We start from the raw sequence: 15,675 nt of genomic DNA, 5'->3' as shown, positions 1-15,675 counted from the left end.
CCCTTGTCCCCTTCAAACGGAGATTAATTGGCAAAATAAATCATTGTTGTTTTAACCACTGAATTCAGATGGTCCATTATGTGTATCAAATAACTACAACATTCCAAGTTAACCATCAAAGTCCAAAATATCACGTGTTTTACATTATAAGTTTCCTATCTCGCTAATGGGGGGCGGGGGGGGGGTGGAGAATACCAGAATCCAAGCATCTCTTCAATCAAAAGTGCCCTGACTTCAGTTGTTAGCGAATGGGTGAGGGAAACAAGTGTGCCTGAATTCTTAAACAACACTGTATATTTTACATAAGGCTTCTGTGTATGTAATAGAATGCCTCAAGACTGTTAATGGTGTTCATGGAACTTTGACTAATTTTCACACTTTGTTGAACAAAACTTTTTCTTTTGCAAGCTCTGCCCAAAGGAAGAGAGAGCGCCAAGTTCCCTCCAGTATAGCAGTCTCCACAGAGAGCCTGAAATCTCTCTCTTTCCCCAACTGTCTCAGGAAAAGGCCACAAACTAGAAGCTTACCTGCCTCCTCTCATTTAGACACGGGGAAATACAGAAGACCAGCTAATGCCAGAAACAGATCACCACTGAGCCCATGGCACAGGGAACACCAAGGTGTTGAACGGGGAGTTAAGCTTTTCAGCTTTCACAGGATTTCCTCCCTTACTCCCTACTCTTCAGCTACCTTGCCCCCCATTTCCTTAGCACCAGCTGTTGCCAGTAAAATGGGCAAGGATGTATTCTGAATGGGATGCTGCCACCTGACCCTGTTCCAGTGATTCTATAGGAACTGTTAAGAAACCAAGGCAAAGAATCAAAAAATCGAAATCCTGCCACTTGCAATGACATGAATGGAACTAGAGGGTATTATGCTAAGCGAAATAAGTCAATGAGAGAAAGACAATTATCAAGTAATCTCTCTGTTATGAGGAATTTGAGAGGCACGGTGGGGGTTGTGGGGGTTAGGGAGGGAGAAAATGAAACAAGATGGGACCGGGAAGGCAGACACACCATAAGAGACTCTTCATCTCAGGAAACATACTGAGGGTTGCTGGGGGGTGGAGGGGAGGGAAAGAGTGGCTGGATTATGGACATTGGGGAGGGTATGTGCTATGGTGTCTGCTGTGAAATGTGTAAGCCTGATGATTCACAGACCTGTAGCCCTGAAACAAGCAATACATTATATGTTAACTAAAAATAATAAATAAATAAATGAAATAGTCTCACAAGAAAATGGATTGTTTTACCTCAATTTTTAAAAAAAGAAATTATAGAGCCTATAAATACCACAAGGGATTATTTGTAGCTTTTGGGGAAAGGACAGACAGCGTTAAAGAAAACTCAGTGGTTTTATCTAACCGATGTCCTCTTCCATCTATCAAAGCCTCTTCTACCTACCTGGCGTGCAAGAGACTTTTCTTTCACCACTCACTGGACACTCTCCAGAGACATCATACCTTATCTCTAAAGAATCACTTGTCAAAAAAAACTTGTATCCTCCCCAACTTAATAAAGGATTACATTACACAACTTTTTTTAAAAAATGCATTATTTTCTTTAGAAAACCCTCAATCTCCTTCATGAACAGGTATTAGGTGAGGAAAAAAAGGATAATTTTGTTAATCCAGTGACACCTTGACTTCTGCTGAATTACTGCTTATTCTTTCTTTCTTTCTTTCCCAAGTTCACCCATTTCACTTATATTCAGCTTTCCTATTTTCCTTTATAAACGTCTTTAGCTATATCCTGAATCTCTTGATATCTTTTATCACTCAGTTCTAAATAGTTTCTGCTTGTCATTGTATTTTCTTAAGTAGTCCATGACTTAGAGATGTGTTTCTTTTTAACATCTGATTTCTAACACAGTGATGAGAAAACATGGTTTGTAAACATTTTCCATAAAGAGCCAGTGAGTAACTATTTTAGCCTTTGCTTGCAAAATGGTCTCCAGTGTAAGTACTCATCTCTGCCTTCCTTGCCCTAAAGCAAAGACAATTTATAAATAAATGAGAGTGACTGTATTCCAACAAAGCTTTACTTAAAAAGGCAGGCAACTTTGTCTGATTCAGCCAAGAGTCATAGTTTCCAACCCCTGGTCTATAGCACCCATGCTTTGGTCATTGTTAAGACTTGCTGTTACCTAATACTGTTTTGTAATGTTCAGTGCATGCCTGAAACCTAACAATTACCTTATTCTCCGGCTGCTACTCTTCTTCAAGGTTCAGGCCTGGCCCACGCAAGCACTTGCTTTTGTGAAAGGATCACAGTGCTTCAGATACTAGGTTTTGGAATGAGAGAGTCCCCAGCTGGCAACATTGCCACTTGCCATTGGGTGGTTTGGGGCAAATTATCTAACATCTCTAATCCTTTGGTTCCTCACGCACAAAAGAGAGAAAATAACAGTACCTACCTACCTCGTGGGGTTGGCATAAGGAAGGATAGAATGAAATAATCCATATACAGCACCTAGCAGAGTGCCAGGTTAGACCTCAATCGTCATGATACCATTAAACCACTACTGTAAGGCAGGTACCATTAAACCCATTTCACAAAGAAATTACGGCTCAGAGATGTTTTGGTAACTTGCCCAAATCTGATGGCCAGTGACAAAGCACCGATTACCACCCAGAACTTCTATTTCCAAATCCAGAGTGTCCAGACTTGGGGTCTGATTAGCATGTGAGGAATTTACTGTATGCCATTCCTAGGCCAGGCAGCATTTTCAAACACGCGGAGAAAAGGAGTTGCGAAATGCACAGGAATTAATTCCTCGCGGTTGAAGTTTAGTCCTTAGGGGAAAAGAGAGAGTTCCATGAGCTCTAAGGGGCCGAAGGGGCCCGGGCGGTGCCCGCACGGAGGACGAACCACCAGAACCCAGACAAACTCTCTCCTGGCTCGGTCCGCTCCGGAGGCGGTGTCCCCCAGCGGCGCAGCCGGGGTGGGGCTCGGCGGCCTCGCTGACCTTGCTGCCCACGGCCGCGCTGCCCTTTCTGGCTCCCCCGCGCCACGTGCCCGGAGCGCCTGGCGCCTAAAAATATCACCCCGGTTGAGCCTCCCGGAACGAGCCTCCGCTTTTTAAAAAGCGGGCGCCGTCATCACCTCGAGACACATAAATCACAGCCCCGACCTGCTGTGGACTCAGCGGGTGGCGTGCCGCTCACAGCGGTGACGACTTCAGCCCCTCTCGAGGACCTGCACCCGTCGGGCTTTGCCCCCTCCACTCCGCGCACAGGGTGTCTCGCCAGGACCACCGAGCCCCCCGAAGACCGCGCTGGTCGCTGGAAAAACAGCCCAGGAGCCTCCATTTCTCCGAGCCCAGGATCGGCCTGGGACTCTCTAAAGCCATACCCTGTGACAATCACCGGGGTTTTCTCCGCCCCGTCGGTGACGGAAAACTCGTGACTCGGACCTGAGCGCTGGGCGGGCGCAGAGAAGCCGGGGGCGGAGCCGCGAGTCGGGCTCGCGAGGAAGCCCCCGACGGACGGCGCGTGCGCAGTCTCTCTCCACGGGACCTCCTTCCCGCCGCTGAGACTAGGAAGCGGGACGCCAAATCTGTCCCCGCGCAGCCGCCGCGCCGGGCGCCGAGCGGGGCGGCCGCCCTCCCCGAGGCGCGCCTGTGCACGTTCCCACGCACGCTCCGGCGTACGGCGGCGGCCAGGGGTCGCGAGCCGGTGGAGGACCCGCGCGCGGAGGAGCCGGGGAGTCAGCGCTTCTTCCCTCCCTCCCCCACTCCCCTCCCCGCTCCCTCCCCCTCCCCAAGAATGTTCCGCTACGAGGTGAGCTCTTGCGACCGGAAGTGACCCCTCCCTCCCTCCCGCGCCCCCTTTCCTCTCTCACCCCCCGCGCGTCGGTCCCGCGCCCCTGGGGAAGGAGGGGGCTGGCGGCGGGACCCAGGGGACCGAGTAGAACGCTTGGGGCCTGGGGTCGCGGGTTTAATCCGTGGGCGCTGAGCCGGCTCCAGGGGGCGGGACTGTCCTATCAGTTGCCGCTGGGGAGAGTTGGCCTCTGTTTTGGGGTGGGGAGGGCCCGTTAAGTACTATAACCAGGCCATCCCCCACCCACACCCCGGCAGGAGCCGCGGAGGGGAAAGCGTTGCCCCCATCCTTGAGGGAGAGTCTCCCGGGAAAGCCTAGAGACGCGTTTCCCGCCCTGGACCCGGAACCCCCCCGCCCCAATTACACACACACCCGTGCGCACGGGCACCCAGCAGGTCAGGGGGGCCTGGACTTGCCCTTTACCGGGGCCCGAGACGGTTTACCGAAGAAGGCTCCGAGTTGGGAGGGGGCGTGTCCCGTAGAAGTTCCGGGCGAGGGGAACGAGACCTGTGTTTGGTGACCATCCCGGGAATGTAGCAATAGTAGAGAGTCCTGCCCCTGCCACTAACTCGCTGTATGACCTTGAGCTGCTCCTAGTCTCTGGACAGAAAGTTTCTAGACTTGTAGACTGAAAGGGCTGCTCTGGGTGATCCCGAAGAGTCTTTCTAATTTAAAAAAGCAGTGATTTGATTAAGTTGATCTCTGCTGTGGAAGCTGTTGCATGCCTGCTTCGTGGAAGTTTGGAAGGGTTTAAGACAGGTAGAATGGCCTTTTGGCCTAACCTTGCCTTTGGAAAAGTCTGTTTAAGGAGGTTGTCTGGCAAGGTGTATCACAGACCTGCTATTGATGTGTGGCATTGTGATTCTGAGTCTTTGAAAATTGGGGCCACAGGGTACTTATACTTGATAGGAATGGTTCAAGACCAAACTGACTTGATGTAAACGTGGGAGAGAGGATGAGGTGCGGTGGGCAGAGTTTCCAAAAGAAGAGAACTTGGAAAATAAATCAGTTGAAAACTGAAAAGGGGGGGTTGGTATTTAAAATAGAACTGAGCTAAATTGTCGTGGTGATAACTAGCATTGTTTAGCAAATTTACAATCTTTGCTTCATTTAATCCTTACAACCCTCTAAGGTATTGTCCCTTTGTTGCCACTCTGAGTAAATGTAGATAGAGCTGGAGACACACTAGGTACCTAGACGTGTTTAATGAGTTAACCAGAATATCACTTAGCCAAGTTTACACACACTTGTAAGAAGGGGACCACAACTTGAACTCACCATATCATAGCTTTTCCAGAGTTCACTTAATTGGGTTTGAGATTTTAGCTTTCTGTTTCATCAACAGATGAAAACAGAAGAGGGGAAATGAAGAGAAAGCTTTAAGAGGACATAATAGTTGAAATTTTGGCATGAAACTAAGGAACATGATACTTTTGTTGAAAGATACACATAACACTCAAAGTAATGATAAAGTTTGCATTTTGAGTTGTCATTACTATTCTAACCAGTGATGTCAGGAAAGTTGGGGGCCTAATTTCTTGGTTGCATGAAGAGATACTGTTATTAAATTCTTGATAGAGAAATGGAGTATTTCGGAAAAGAGAAACTGAAAGAAGATACTGCCATTTTTCAATGTCAGGGAAATTGGAGGTAGAAAAAATGATGTGTTTACAAGAGATCATATTCTAAGCTATCCTGATGATTGGGAAGACAAAATGAACTTTTTTTTTTTAAAGATTTTATTTATTTGAGAGAGAGAGAGAATGAGAGAGAAAGAGAGCATGAGAGGGAAGAGGTAGAGGAAGAAGCAGACTCCTCGCCAAATAGGGAGCCGGATGTGGGACTCTATCTGGGGACTCCAGGATCGTGACCTGAGTGGAAGGCAGTCACTTAACCAACTGAGCCACTCAGGGGCCCCAAAATGGACATTTTTTAAATGAAGGTGTGAACTTCATGAATAGCTAATCTCTTTTCTCTTTTTTTAGTCTTTAGAGGATTGTCCTCTGGATGAAGATGAAGATGCATTTCAGGGCTTGGGAGAAGAAGATGAAGAGATTGATCAATTCAATGATGATACATTTGGGTCAGGTGCTGTTGGTAAGTGACATCTTTCTCTTTTAATGTCATCTAGGTCTCTTGTTCTTCCAGTGTTCTCTTTTGTAAGTGCTTTGTCTTAGTAGGAGTAACTACATTCACAAATTTAGCAAAATATTCTATTCTTGGTCTCAGAATAGTCTTCACTGGAAGCATCTACCTCAATGCCCTGGGCCCCTCTTTTGCCTCATTTATATATAAAACCAGATGCTTTCTGAGTCCTGTGCCTTCTGGCTATATTATCTATAGCTCTAGGTTGATGCTGTAAGGTATGCTAGTCATTAGACAAGTAGACATTGTTTAAAGATTTAATATAATCCTAGAAGAAGGAAATTTTTATTTTTGAAACATGTAAGTTTTGGAAAATTAGTAGAGTAAAAGAAAACTTGGCCTTGGGTGTGTATGTTTTAAAACTCAGGTAACCATTGGTGTACTGCATGACCCCGCTATTGCCTTACATAGTATCTTCAATAAAATAAAAAACATTTTATTCTAAGAATTGTGGTGATAGGAAGTCTTCATAAGTTAGAAAAGTGCTCGCACGGATGAACGTTTCCCATCCCTAGATACAGATAAATATTTTAGGAGTTAGAAAGGGTAAACAGTTAAAGAGTCAGGCTAAACTTAACATGGCTCAGAGTTATAGTAATCTAAAATGGGAAACTTAGGCAACAGATTTATATGATAAAGTTTGAGAATTAGAGATCCTTAACCAAATATACTAATAAAATGTATTTTAAAAAAGAAGTAGGTAAGAGTTAATGTAAATATTTTTGCTTTAACCATTGGTGTAGAAAAGTAGCAATAAGAATGTTTCTGTTGGGATGTGTAAATCTGTGTGATTTCTTTGAAATTAGCATTCTGTCTGTGCAACAAATATTCAAAGTTAAGTAGCAAGAGGATATTTCACAATAGTGACTGATCTTAAGATGTTTAATATAAAAAACAAAAGGTTTTAAAGGTGTGAAAGTGGCTCCTCGTTTTGCAGTGATGTGGCCCACTTGAATTTATTAAAACTTAGACCAAGTTGAATTAACTGGGAAAAATGAGAAAGCATAGTATTTTTAGTCAAAGTTTACAAAATTCGGTAGAGAGTAAAACTGCCACTCTCAGGAGCAGCAGGAGAACCACTTAAGGTAGAAGTGAGACTGATTACAGAAGGAAACCAAAGACCTTCTGGATCATAGCCATAGTTTAGGGGATGAGATCCTACAAGAGGATGACATGATCTAAGATGCTGTTCTCTCTCCATGGAGATCACTGGGGAAGAGATGTTGACTAGAATTGCAAATACAAGGAACTGATGTGAATTGCAAATTGTATTTGGAAGTTAGTTTAGTAATAACCTATAGGATACAATAGAGTTAACAGACATTGTGTGCATGTTTCTAGAACTTCTTTTCTCTTAAAGTATTGTACTGAATGTTATTTTTTTAAGCAAATTCCTCAGGTTTAAATAAAGTTGGTGGGATTGATTTATAGATACTGTATTAAAATGAGACAGCATACTAAAATGTCCTCAGTTTTGAACCTGGACAGAAGAGTAATAGTTTCATCTCTTCTCATTGACTTCCAGCGTGCTGTGGACAGTCTTTTTCTGCCTCTGTGTTCCCCACAAGTTAGGGAAAATATTGTCTTAAAAGGACATTAGAGTGTACAGAACTCTATATGATATGATGGGAAAAAAGAAAAGTGCACACACATTGAAAAAGCCCCTAGGGTTATACTTTAAAAGAACAGGTAGCAAAAAGTAAAGGCAGTGAAATAGCATATGGTTAGCCCACTTTGTACCCCAGGGCATAAGTGATTAAGAAAGACTTCTTGGTCAACAAAGTTTGTAATGGGGAAAAGATGTCCAAATATGAATCTTTATAATATACACTAATTACAAAGTTAAAATCTTAGGGAGAGAGAGAGCACATGTGTGCATATGAGTTGGGGGGGAGGGGCAGAGGGAGGGACAATCTTAAGTAGTCTCGGTGCTCAACAGGGACGCCAGTACAGGGCTCTATCTCAGGACCTGAGCCGAAATCAAGAGCTGGACACTTAACTGACTGAGCCACCCACATGTCCCTCATGTTAAAATCTTAATTCTTCAGGGGGCACTGGGGTGGCTCAGTTGGTTGAGTGTCTGACTTTGGCACAGGTTGTGATCTCAGGGTCCTGGGACCAAGCCCTGTGGCTGGCTCCCTGCTCAGTGGAGAGTCTGCTTGGTCTACGTGTCCCTCTTCCTCTACCCCCAAACTCCCCCCACCCCCCGACACTCATGCTCTCACATGCTTGTGCATGCTCCTTCTCAAATAAAATCTTTTTTTTTTTAAACTAACTTCTTCATAATATCTTGATACAAATATCGTACAGATTTATTTATTTATTTATTTTTAAAGATTTTATTTATTTATTTGACACACAGAGAGAGAAATCACAAGTAGGCGGGGGGTGGGGGGAGCAGGCTCTCTGCTCAGCAGAGATGTGGGACTCAATCCCAGGACCCTGAGATCATGACCTGAGCCGAAGGCAGAGACTTAACCCACTGAGCCACCCAGGCGCCCCCAGATTTATTTATTGAAAAAATTGCTAAGTCAGCCTGTGATTTGTTTAATGCACCGTACAGGTAGATACATAGCTGGTGTGAAGAATTTAAATCAGGAGGTAAAATGTCCCACCTTGGACGTAATGTTATGGTTTGATAGTTTTTAACTCAAAGAGTGAGTGTTTTGAATGATACTTGTTAGTTATTTGAAGTCACTAGCTGCTAATGCTCTGATGTCATCTTTCCTTAAGAAAATAGTCCTTGTCTTCTGCATGGAAAAATGTTTACATCATCTTTAGAGCAGTAAATAGCCACAGTAATCTCAGCTCATTCTCTAAAAATAAAGTTCCCACTTGCAGAGTGCTTATTATCTGCTAGGCACCATTATGAATGTTTTATATTTATTATTAATCCTCACAAGAACCCTGCGAGGTAGGTACTGTTATTATCCTCATTTTAACAAATGAGATTTATGAGAGAGGTGCAATCAGGGTAGACTACCAGTTATGCTTGAACAGTCCTTGGGGAATCTCTGGGACTCTCCTGCCTTTGCTTGGAAGAGTCCCCCATTGTTTCCACTTCCCTTCTGTTGATAGCTGCTATGATCTTTAGGGACTAAGGCTGTCTTAAAATTAAATCACCTGTACTTTTCATGTGGTATTTATTCAGAATTATTCCTGAGATAGGCAGTGGGGGGCGGGATGGGGGGAGTTGGGTTGGGCGTTGCTAGCCGTGGGTAGATTTAGTAACCGGTCACATCAGGGTAGAGATTAATTAGTTGAAAACAAAAACTTCTTTTTCTTCATTTTTCTGGTATGCCTTTGCCTACCCTTTATTATTTTGACCATTGTGGATCAGGGTCAAGCTTTGTTATATCTGAGTAACTTTATTTTTAGGTCATTTGAAAAAGATACGAGTGAAGTATCCTCTAAAAGTAGGGGCTTGTGATCTTTTGATATTGCTTCACATGAGTTTTCACAAGAGCAAGGAAAACCTAAAATGATAATGATGGGATTCTGTGGCTTAGATTCCTTTGCTTACATCGTTCAGACAGTAATAGTTAATTCACAACAGAGCCCTTCTCGCAGAATAGGGCTATTTAACGAGTGTTTTTTTAAATTAAGGACAAACTGTTCATCTTTGGCAGCTCTAACAAACTCAGTAAGCGTGAGCATGGGAGGTAGTGAATGAAAACAACACAAGTTTAGGAATCCCGCATCAGAGTAATCCACTAACAAATTAACTTCTTTTTTTTTTTAAGATTTTTTTAATTTATTTGACAGAAAGATCACAAGTAGGCAGAGAGGCAGGCAGAGAGAGAGGAGGAAGCAGGCTCCTTGCCAAGCAGAGAGCCCAATGCAGGACCCTGAGATCATGACCGGAGCTGAAGGCAGAGGCTCAACCCACTGAGCCACTCAGGCACCCACAAATTAACTTCTTAAATTGGGGAAATAAATGTTTAAAAAAAATCCCCTCATTCAGTATTATAGAGTCCCCATTTTTTGGCATCACTGAATTAGTAAAATTACAAAAAACAATCTGTCCTTTAAAACGTACTCAGCTTACTCTTCCTTAGCAAAGATGACACAAATATTAATGTCAGCAGTGATTTTTTTTTAAATTTACATTTAATTAGCCAACATAGAGTACATCATTAGTTTTTGATGTAATGGTCAGTGATTCATTAGTTGCATGTAATACCCAGTACAATTGATTTTTTTTTTTTAAGATTTTATTTATTTGACAGAGAGATCACAAGTAGGCAGAAAGGGAAGCAGAGAGAGAAGGAAGCAGGTTCCCCGCTGAGCAGAGAGCCCGAGGCAGGGCTCGATCCCCTCGACCCGGGGATCATGACCTGAGCCCAAGGCAGAAGCTTTAACCCATTGAGCCACCCAGGTGCCCCCACTTGAGTTTTAATAACACTAATCTTTAAGAATAATTTTCCAGATAACTGATAATTTAAATTAATGTTGTAGTTTTCCTCTAAAGTGAATTTTTTTCTTTACCACAAGTGGTACATTGAAATATACCACAGTGCCCAAAGACTAGACAGTGATTCCGATCTTAAGCTACTTAATAAATATTTGCATAAGATGTTAAGACATATTACAGTATTAATCATTACATTGAAAATTTGCAAATAATCCAAGTTTCCATCAGTAAGGGATAAGTTAAATTAGTATATCAAAAGATCAGAATCTTAAACAGCATTAAAAAGAATGAGGTAATGTTATCAGTAGTTACATGCAAGTGTATATACATGAAAAGTATCCAAGAAGTATTGCTTAAATAAAAAGAAACAAGTTGAACTTTATAGTTTGCATTTTGAAAAACTTAACATACCTGTAGAATTCTGGGGAACATTCTAAGTTATATATTTGTGTGATGTTTAAATTTTTAATTAATAGGATTTTCTTTGTAAGCAGGAAAAAAGTTAATATTAACAAGTTGTACATGAGCCCCTCAGAAAATTGTCAATAAATCTAAAGAATCTCTCTCTCTTTTTTTTGAGTGGCTACCATTTATTATAACCTTGTTGTACATAGAAAAATTATATGAGAAGGATTGCCACTGAGGACACTTGCAGAAAGAATTCAGTGTTTTTATGTTAGTTATAAAGAGAATTATCAGGGCACCTGGATGGCGCAGTCGGTTAAGGGTCTGCCTTCGGCTCAGGTCATGATCTTGAGGTCCAAACCATCCAGTCCTGCCTTGGGCTCCTTGGTCAGTGGGAAGTCTCCTTCTCCCTCTGCCTCAGCCCCTGCTTATGCATGCTGCTTGAGCACTTGCTGTTTCTCTGACAAATAAAATCTTTAAAAAGAGAGAGAGAGAAAAAAAAATTTTAAAAATTGAGAGAAGAATGATCTGTTACCATTTTCTGTTGAATTTTATAGGGCGTAAAGAACAAACTAAGAATAAAATATATACAGATACATTGGGTTTTTGTGGAGTTTGAAAGTCTTGCATGTTTAGATGAGGTGAAGGTAGCATTAAAATGAAAAGGCTATTTAGGGAATGTTTCCATGAGGAGGAAAAGGTATCTGAATTTGAATGCCAGAAGGGGAAAAACATGGAGTCGAACTTTGGCAGTGGAAGCAGAATGGAGGAATGAGATAGAGGAGCACTGGAATGACAGCGCGAGGGAAATAGGGTCTAGTTCTAGAGAAGCTGATGGAGGGTTGTGAAGATTTTTACCTATGCTGTAGCAGGACTCCAAAATAATGCTGCTTTGGCATACAGAGTGAGAAAACAAGCTAGTGCTGGAGCTACAGACCGTCCAGGAGTGTGCAGGACTAGCAAGGGCATTGACAACATGGAAAAGGACTGGACCCAGCTGCAGGTCGCCACCCGCAGTAGCCCTGGTGTTGCTGCAGTAGCCACCTGGCAGGCCTCCATGCCTCCGGTGTTGCTTCTCCTTTTCCCGCCCACCCCTCACATCCAGAATCTGTTCTCAGTACAGCAGCCAGACTGTTTGTTTCAGAAAGGCCACATCAAAACCTCCAGCGGCCCCCCCATTTCCATCAGTGTGACCCAAAAGGCCCAGAAGGAGCTCCCTCCTACTACCTACTTGGCCTCACTCTTTTTTCCTGCTCTTCCTCTTTGATCGTTCCAATCCAGACACAGTCCTACTTGACTCTCAAAATCATCCCTTGTCTTTAAGTCCTTTCTACGGACTGGCCCTCTATGTAGAACACTCTTCTCCCAGATAATCCACACGGCTAACTATCTTACCCTTGAATCTTTGCTCAGATGTTACCCTCGCCATGAGGTGTACCTCTCTCTGTCCCATTTAAAGTTTTCAACCTGCTTTTCCTCCATATATCTATATAGTATTTCATCTCATACAGTATCTAAGTTATTTGTTATATTTATTATCTATTTCTGTCTCTTCCCTGCTTGAAGGAAAGTTGCAAGAGACCAGGGATCTTTTTGTCTTTTGTACACTGATCTATCCCATGTGCCTAAAACATTAACACATAATAGGTGCTCAACAAATACTAATTGATTTTTACCTATGCTGTAAAAAGATTTGAGAGCTCGTAAAGATGTCAGGCATAATCTAAAAGGACATGTATGCTAACGCAGTGGGTTTTAACTTCCCTTTTTTGCCTGATATGTCATAGAATCTCAAAACTAGGGATGCCTAGGTGACTCATCAGTTAAGTGTCTGCCTTTGGCTCAAGTCATGGTCCCAGGGCCCTGGGATCAGAGTCCCTCCTTGCTTCCTTGCTCAGTGGGGAGTCTGCTTCTCCCTCTGCCTGCCACTCCCCCTGCTTGTGCACTCCCATGTGTGGGGTCTCTCTGATAAATAAATAAAAATCTTTAAAAAAAAAAAAAAGAATCTCAAAACCAGTGAGTTGTGGACATACCTATCACTGGCTTAGAAACTGTTTTCAGAATACAGTTTGAATGCCGTTGGTAATGTATTAAGCAGTCCCTCTAAGTGCTTCAATTATATTCCTGGTAGGATGTTGTTTGTCCTTAATAGTGAAAAGCTCACTTTCCTATGACCCTTAGTTTAAATCTTACTTTGCTTCTCTCAAGTGGAAATATACTGTCTTCTGAAGTTAGAATTGTTCATCTGGTTAACAGAAGAATTTCATCCAACTTTTAGTCTCAGTATAAACTTTGTTTCTTGTGATGTTCTTACAGATGATGACTGGCAGGAAGCGCATGAGCGCCTGGCTGAATTGGAAGAGAAGCTGCCGGTGGCAGTTAATGAACAAACAGGCAACGGAGAAAGGGATGAGATGGACTTGTTGGGTGACCATGAGGAGAATCTGGCAGAAAGGCTCAGTAAGATGGTGATTGAAAATGAGCTAGAAGATCCAGCTATCATGAGGGCAGTGCAGACCAGGCCAGTTCTGCAAGTGAGTAAGTTACTCTGATCTGAGAACTATAGCCGACTAGTAATTAAGGTGAAGTACTGAGCTTTGCTGTTTTGTTTCATCTGCTACCCTAAGAAACTTGCACATACCATAGAAAATTGTTGATATACTTCCTGATCGTAGCAGGTGAAGAGGGGAGTCAGGTGTCGTCTGGAGCACTGTAATTTCTTCTTCTCAAGCAGTTGAGACTCTGTCGGAGCCTTGTTCACCGAAAGCAGTTAAAGCGTCCAGAAACCTCTCTCTACTCCAGACTTTGTGTATGTGTTTCCTTTTTTGTAGCCCCAACCAGGAAGTCTGAATTCCAGCATCTGGGATGGGTCTGAAGTTCTGAGGCGAATCCGAGGGCCACTGCTTGCTCAGGTATGAAACATTTTCTCCTTATACAAATTCCTAGTATCCGAAAACTCCTGTCTTGACCCTTTCCTTACTAAAGCAATGTGTTGATGTATGTCATTTGCTGTTATGTTGATTACTTAACCTCCTCATACCTGTACCTGGTGATTGTACAATTTATTTACTCAGCCTTCATGCAATGCTCATTTGTGCTTTATTTTGAAAGGTTGAAAGGGAGCCTTTAGAATTTGAATTTGTTAGCTTATAATTCAAATTGCTTAAGTCATTTCTAGGCAGAACCATAGGAATGAAGAACAGGTCAGTGTCTACCAATGGTTATAGGAGGGGTTGTCTGCTAAGGGACACTACAACAGGAGTTTGGGGAGTGACAGAACTGCTCTGTTCTTGATCGTGGCAGTAGATCCATGATATGTATTTATCAAAATTCAGAGGGCACCAAAGAGAGGGAATATTACTGGATATGAAATAAAATTTAAAAATAATTTCTCAAGATGCTTTTGGCATCTGTACAGATTATTAAACATTTGTTACGGACTAATTTTCTTTATTTCTTTCTTTCTTTTTTTTTTTTTTTTTTTTTAACTATTTCGTCAATTAGGAAATGCCTACAGTATCTGTATTAGAATATGCCCTGCCTCAGAGGCCCCCGCAGGGTCCAGAAGACGAGCGAGACCTTTCTGAGCGCGCATTACCACGGCGGTCAACGTCACCTATCATTGGGAGTCCTCCTGTTAGAGCCGTCCCCATAGGCACCCCACCTAAGCAGATGGCTGTACCCAGCTTCAACCAACAGGTACCTCTCATTAACAGGCACTCAGCCCAGGATATTGGGAATCTGGGCAAAATTATTTGGGAAGTTGGTGATGCTGGGAGGAGGGTGGAAGTTTTGGGTAGGCGTTAGATTAGAAAGAGAAATAGCCAATTAGAGGAGAAGTGAGTACAAATAAGAGACACATTCCCTAATGCCCTTTTCTGGTGCTGTTCCTGTTGCTGCTGCCTTTTAATTGGGGGAGAAAAAGGGTAGTTAACCACATTTAGTGTATATATCCTTTTCAAAGTGTTTTGCTGGCTGCCCACAACATTGGCAGAGAGGTAACTGAAAGCTGGGGGGAGTGGGAACACACAGCATTGTCCACATCCCTTTTTACCTTTAAGATATCCCTGCTTTCCCTAGAGCCTGTGCAGTCCTGTTCCATAGACTTTCCTCCACCTGAAACCAGCAGCTGAAAAGGAAGGCCAATTTGGAAGGTATGGGGGGAGGGTGGTGTTGGTATGGCCCTAGTTAGGCTCAGTATTCTATAAAACGGTGGAGTCCCGATGTATCACAAAAGAGCTGAGCATGGCGGCCATATCACAGGGGCTTCAGAATAGGACTTAGTTAATCCTCCAGCTTTCTTATCATTCCTTCTCCCTCGCTGCTACCAAAATAATATCCTCTTGCAGAGAATTTGCAAGTCAGAATATCTGTTGGTACCTCCCTCAGATAGCATGGAAGGGTGGGGATAACTGGAGAATTAGCTAAATCTTCTTCAGTTACAAGTGGCACATTGCTTGGTGTTTACGAGAGGAAGTGACCAAAGGTTCTTAGGTGAACCCATAGCCGTAGCAATTTGCTTAGAAGTAGGGCTTTGCATTGAGTTCTGTGTCTCTACCAGTACTCGAGGGGAGGGAGAGTAGGTGGAGGAAAAACTGACTTCATTGAGTGTAGTTGTGTATATGTTTGTCCTGATAGATCCTGTGTCCGAAGCCTGTCCATGTCCGGCCCCCGATGCCACCACGTTACCCTGCTCCCTATGGTGAGAGGATGTCTCCAAACCAGCTCTGCAGTGTCCCGGTATGTGTCTTCATGTCCTGATGAAAACGTGCTGCATATGGTTTCACCATTAGTATATAGAGGTCTCCTAAATTAGGTGCGCTTATTATAGTCTCCATACTTGAATTTCTGGATGTTATGGTCCCCAGGTCAGAAAACATGGTTCATCATG

General features: G+C 43.2%; 1 protein-coding gene and 1 long non-coding RNA gene across 4 annotated transcripts in view; one reads left to right on the top strand and one right to left on the bottom strand.

Moving 5' to 3' along the window:
• Positions 1 to 2,578: 2,578 nt before the first annotated feature.
• Positions 2,579 to 3,395, bottom strand: LOC309873034. The gene is made up of 2 exons (XR_014316157.1): positions 3,133 to 3,395; positions 2,579 to 2,794 (listed from the first exon to the last, which is right to left on the bottom strand). It is a non-coding gene; the product is annotated as an uncharacterized lncRNA (long non-coding RNA).
• A 66-nt stretch (positions 3,396 to 3,461) lies between these two features.
• Positions 3,462 to 15,675, top strand: part of PATL1 (PAT1 homolog 1, processing body mRNA decay factor) — a 30,464-nt gene continuing 18,250 nt past the window's right edge. The window contains exons 1-6 of one of the 3 annotated variants that reach the window (XM_082747603.1): positions 3,462 to 3,781; positions 5,806 to 5,917; positions 13,101 to 13,318; positions 13,616 to 13,696; positions 14,289 to 14,483; positions 15,423 to 15,524. In XM_082747603.1, the coding sequence (XP_082603729.1) occupies positions 3,767 to 3,781; positions 5,806 to 5,917; positions 13,101 to 13,318; positions 13,616 to 13,696; positions 14,289 to 14,483; positions 15,423 to 15,524 (723 nt within the window). In that variant the 5' untranslated portion in view covers positions 3,462 to 3,766. Of the gene's footprint in view, positions 3,782 to 5,805; positions 5,918 to 13,100; positions 13,319 to 13,615; positions 13,697 to 14,288; positions 14,484 to 14,864; positions 14,939 to 15,398; positions 15,525 to 15,675 lie in introns of those variants that run through there. The other 2 variants (XM_082747604.1, XM_082747605.1) reach the window with 2 other exon arrangements.

The sequence above is a fragment of the Mustela nivalis genome (assembly GCF_964662115.1).
Source record: "Mustela nivalis genome assembly, chromosome: 9".
Classification (NCBI taxonomy): domain Eukaryota; kingdom Metazoa; phylum Chordata; class Mammalia; order Carnivora; family Mustelidae; genus Mustela; species Mustela nivalis.
This window is presented reverse-complemented; position numbering and strand designations above follow the sequence as displayed.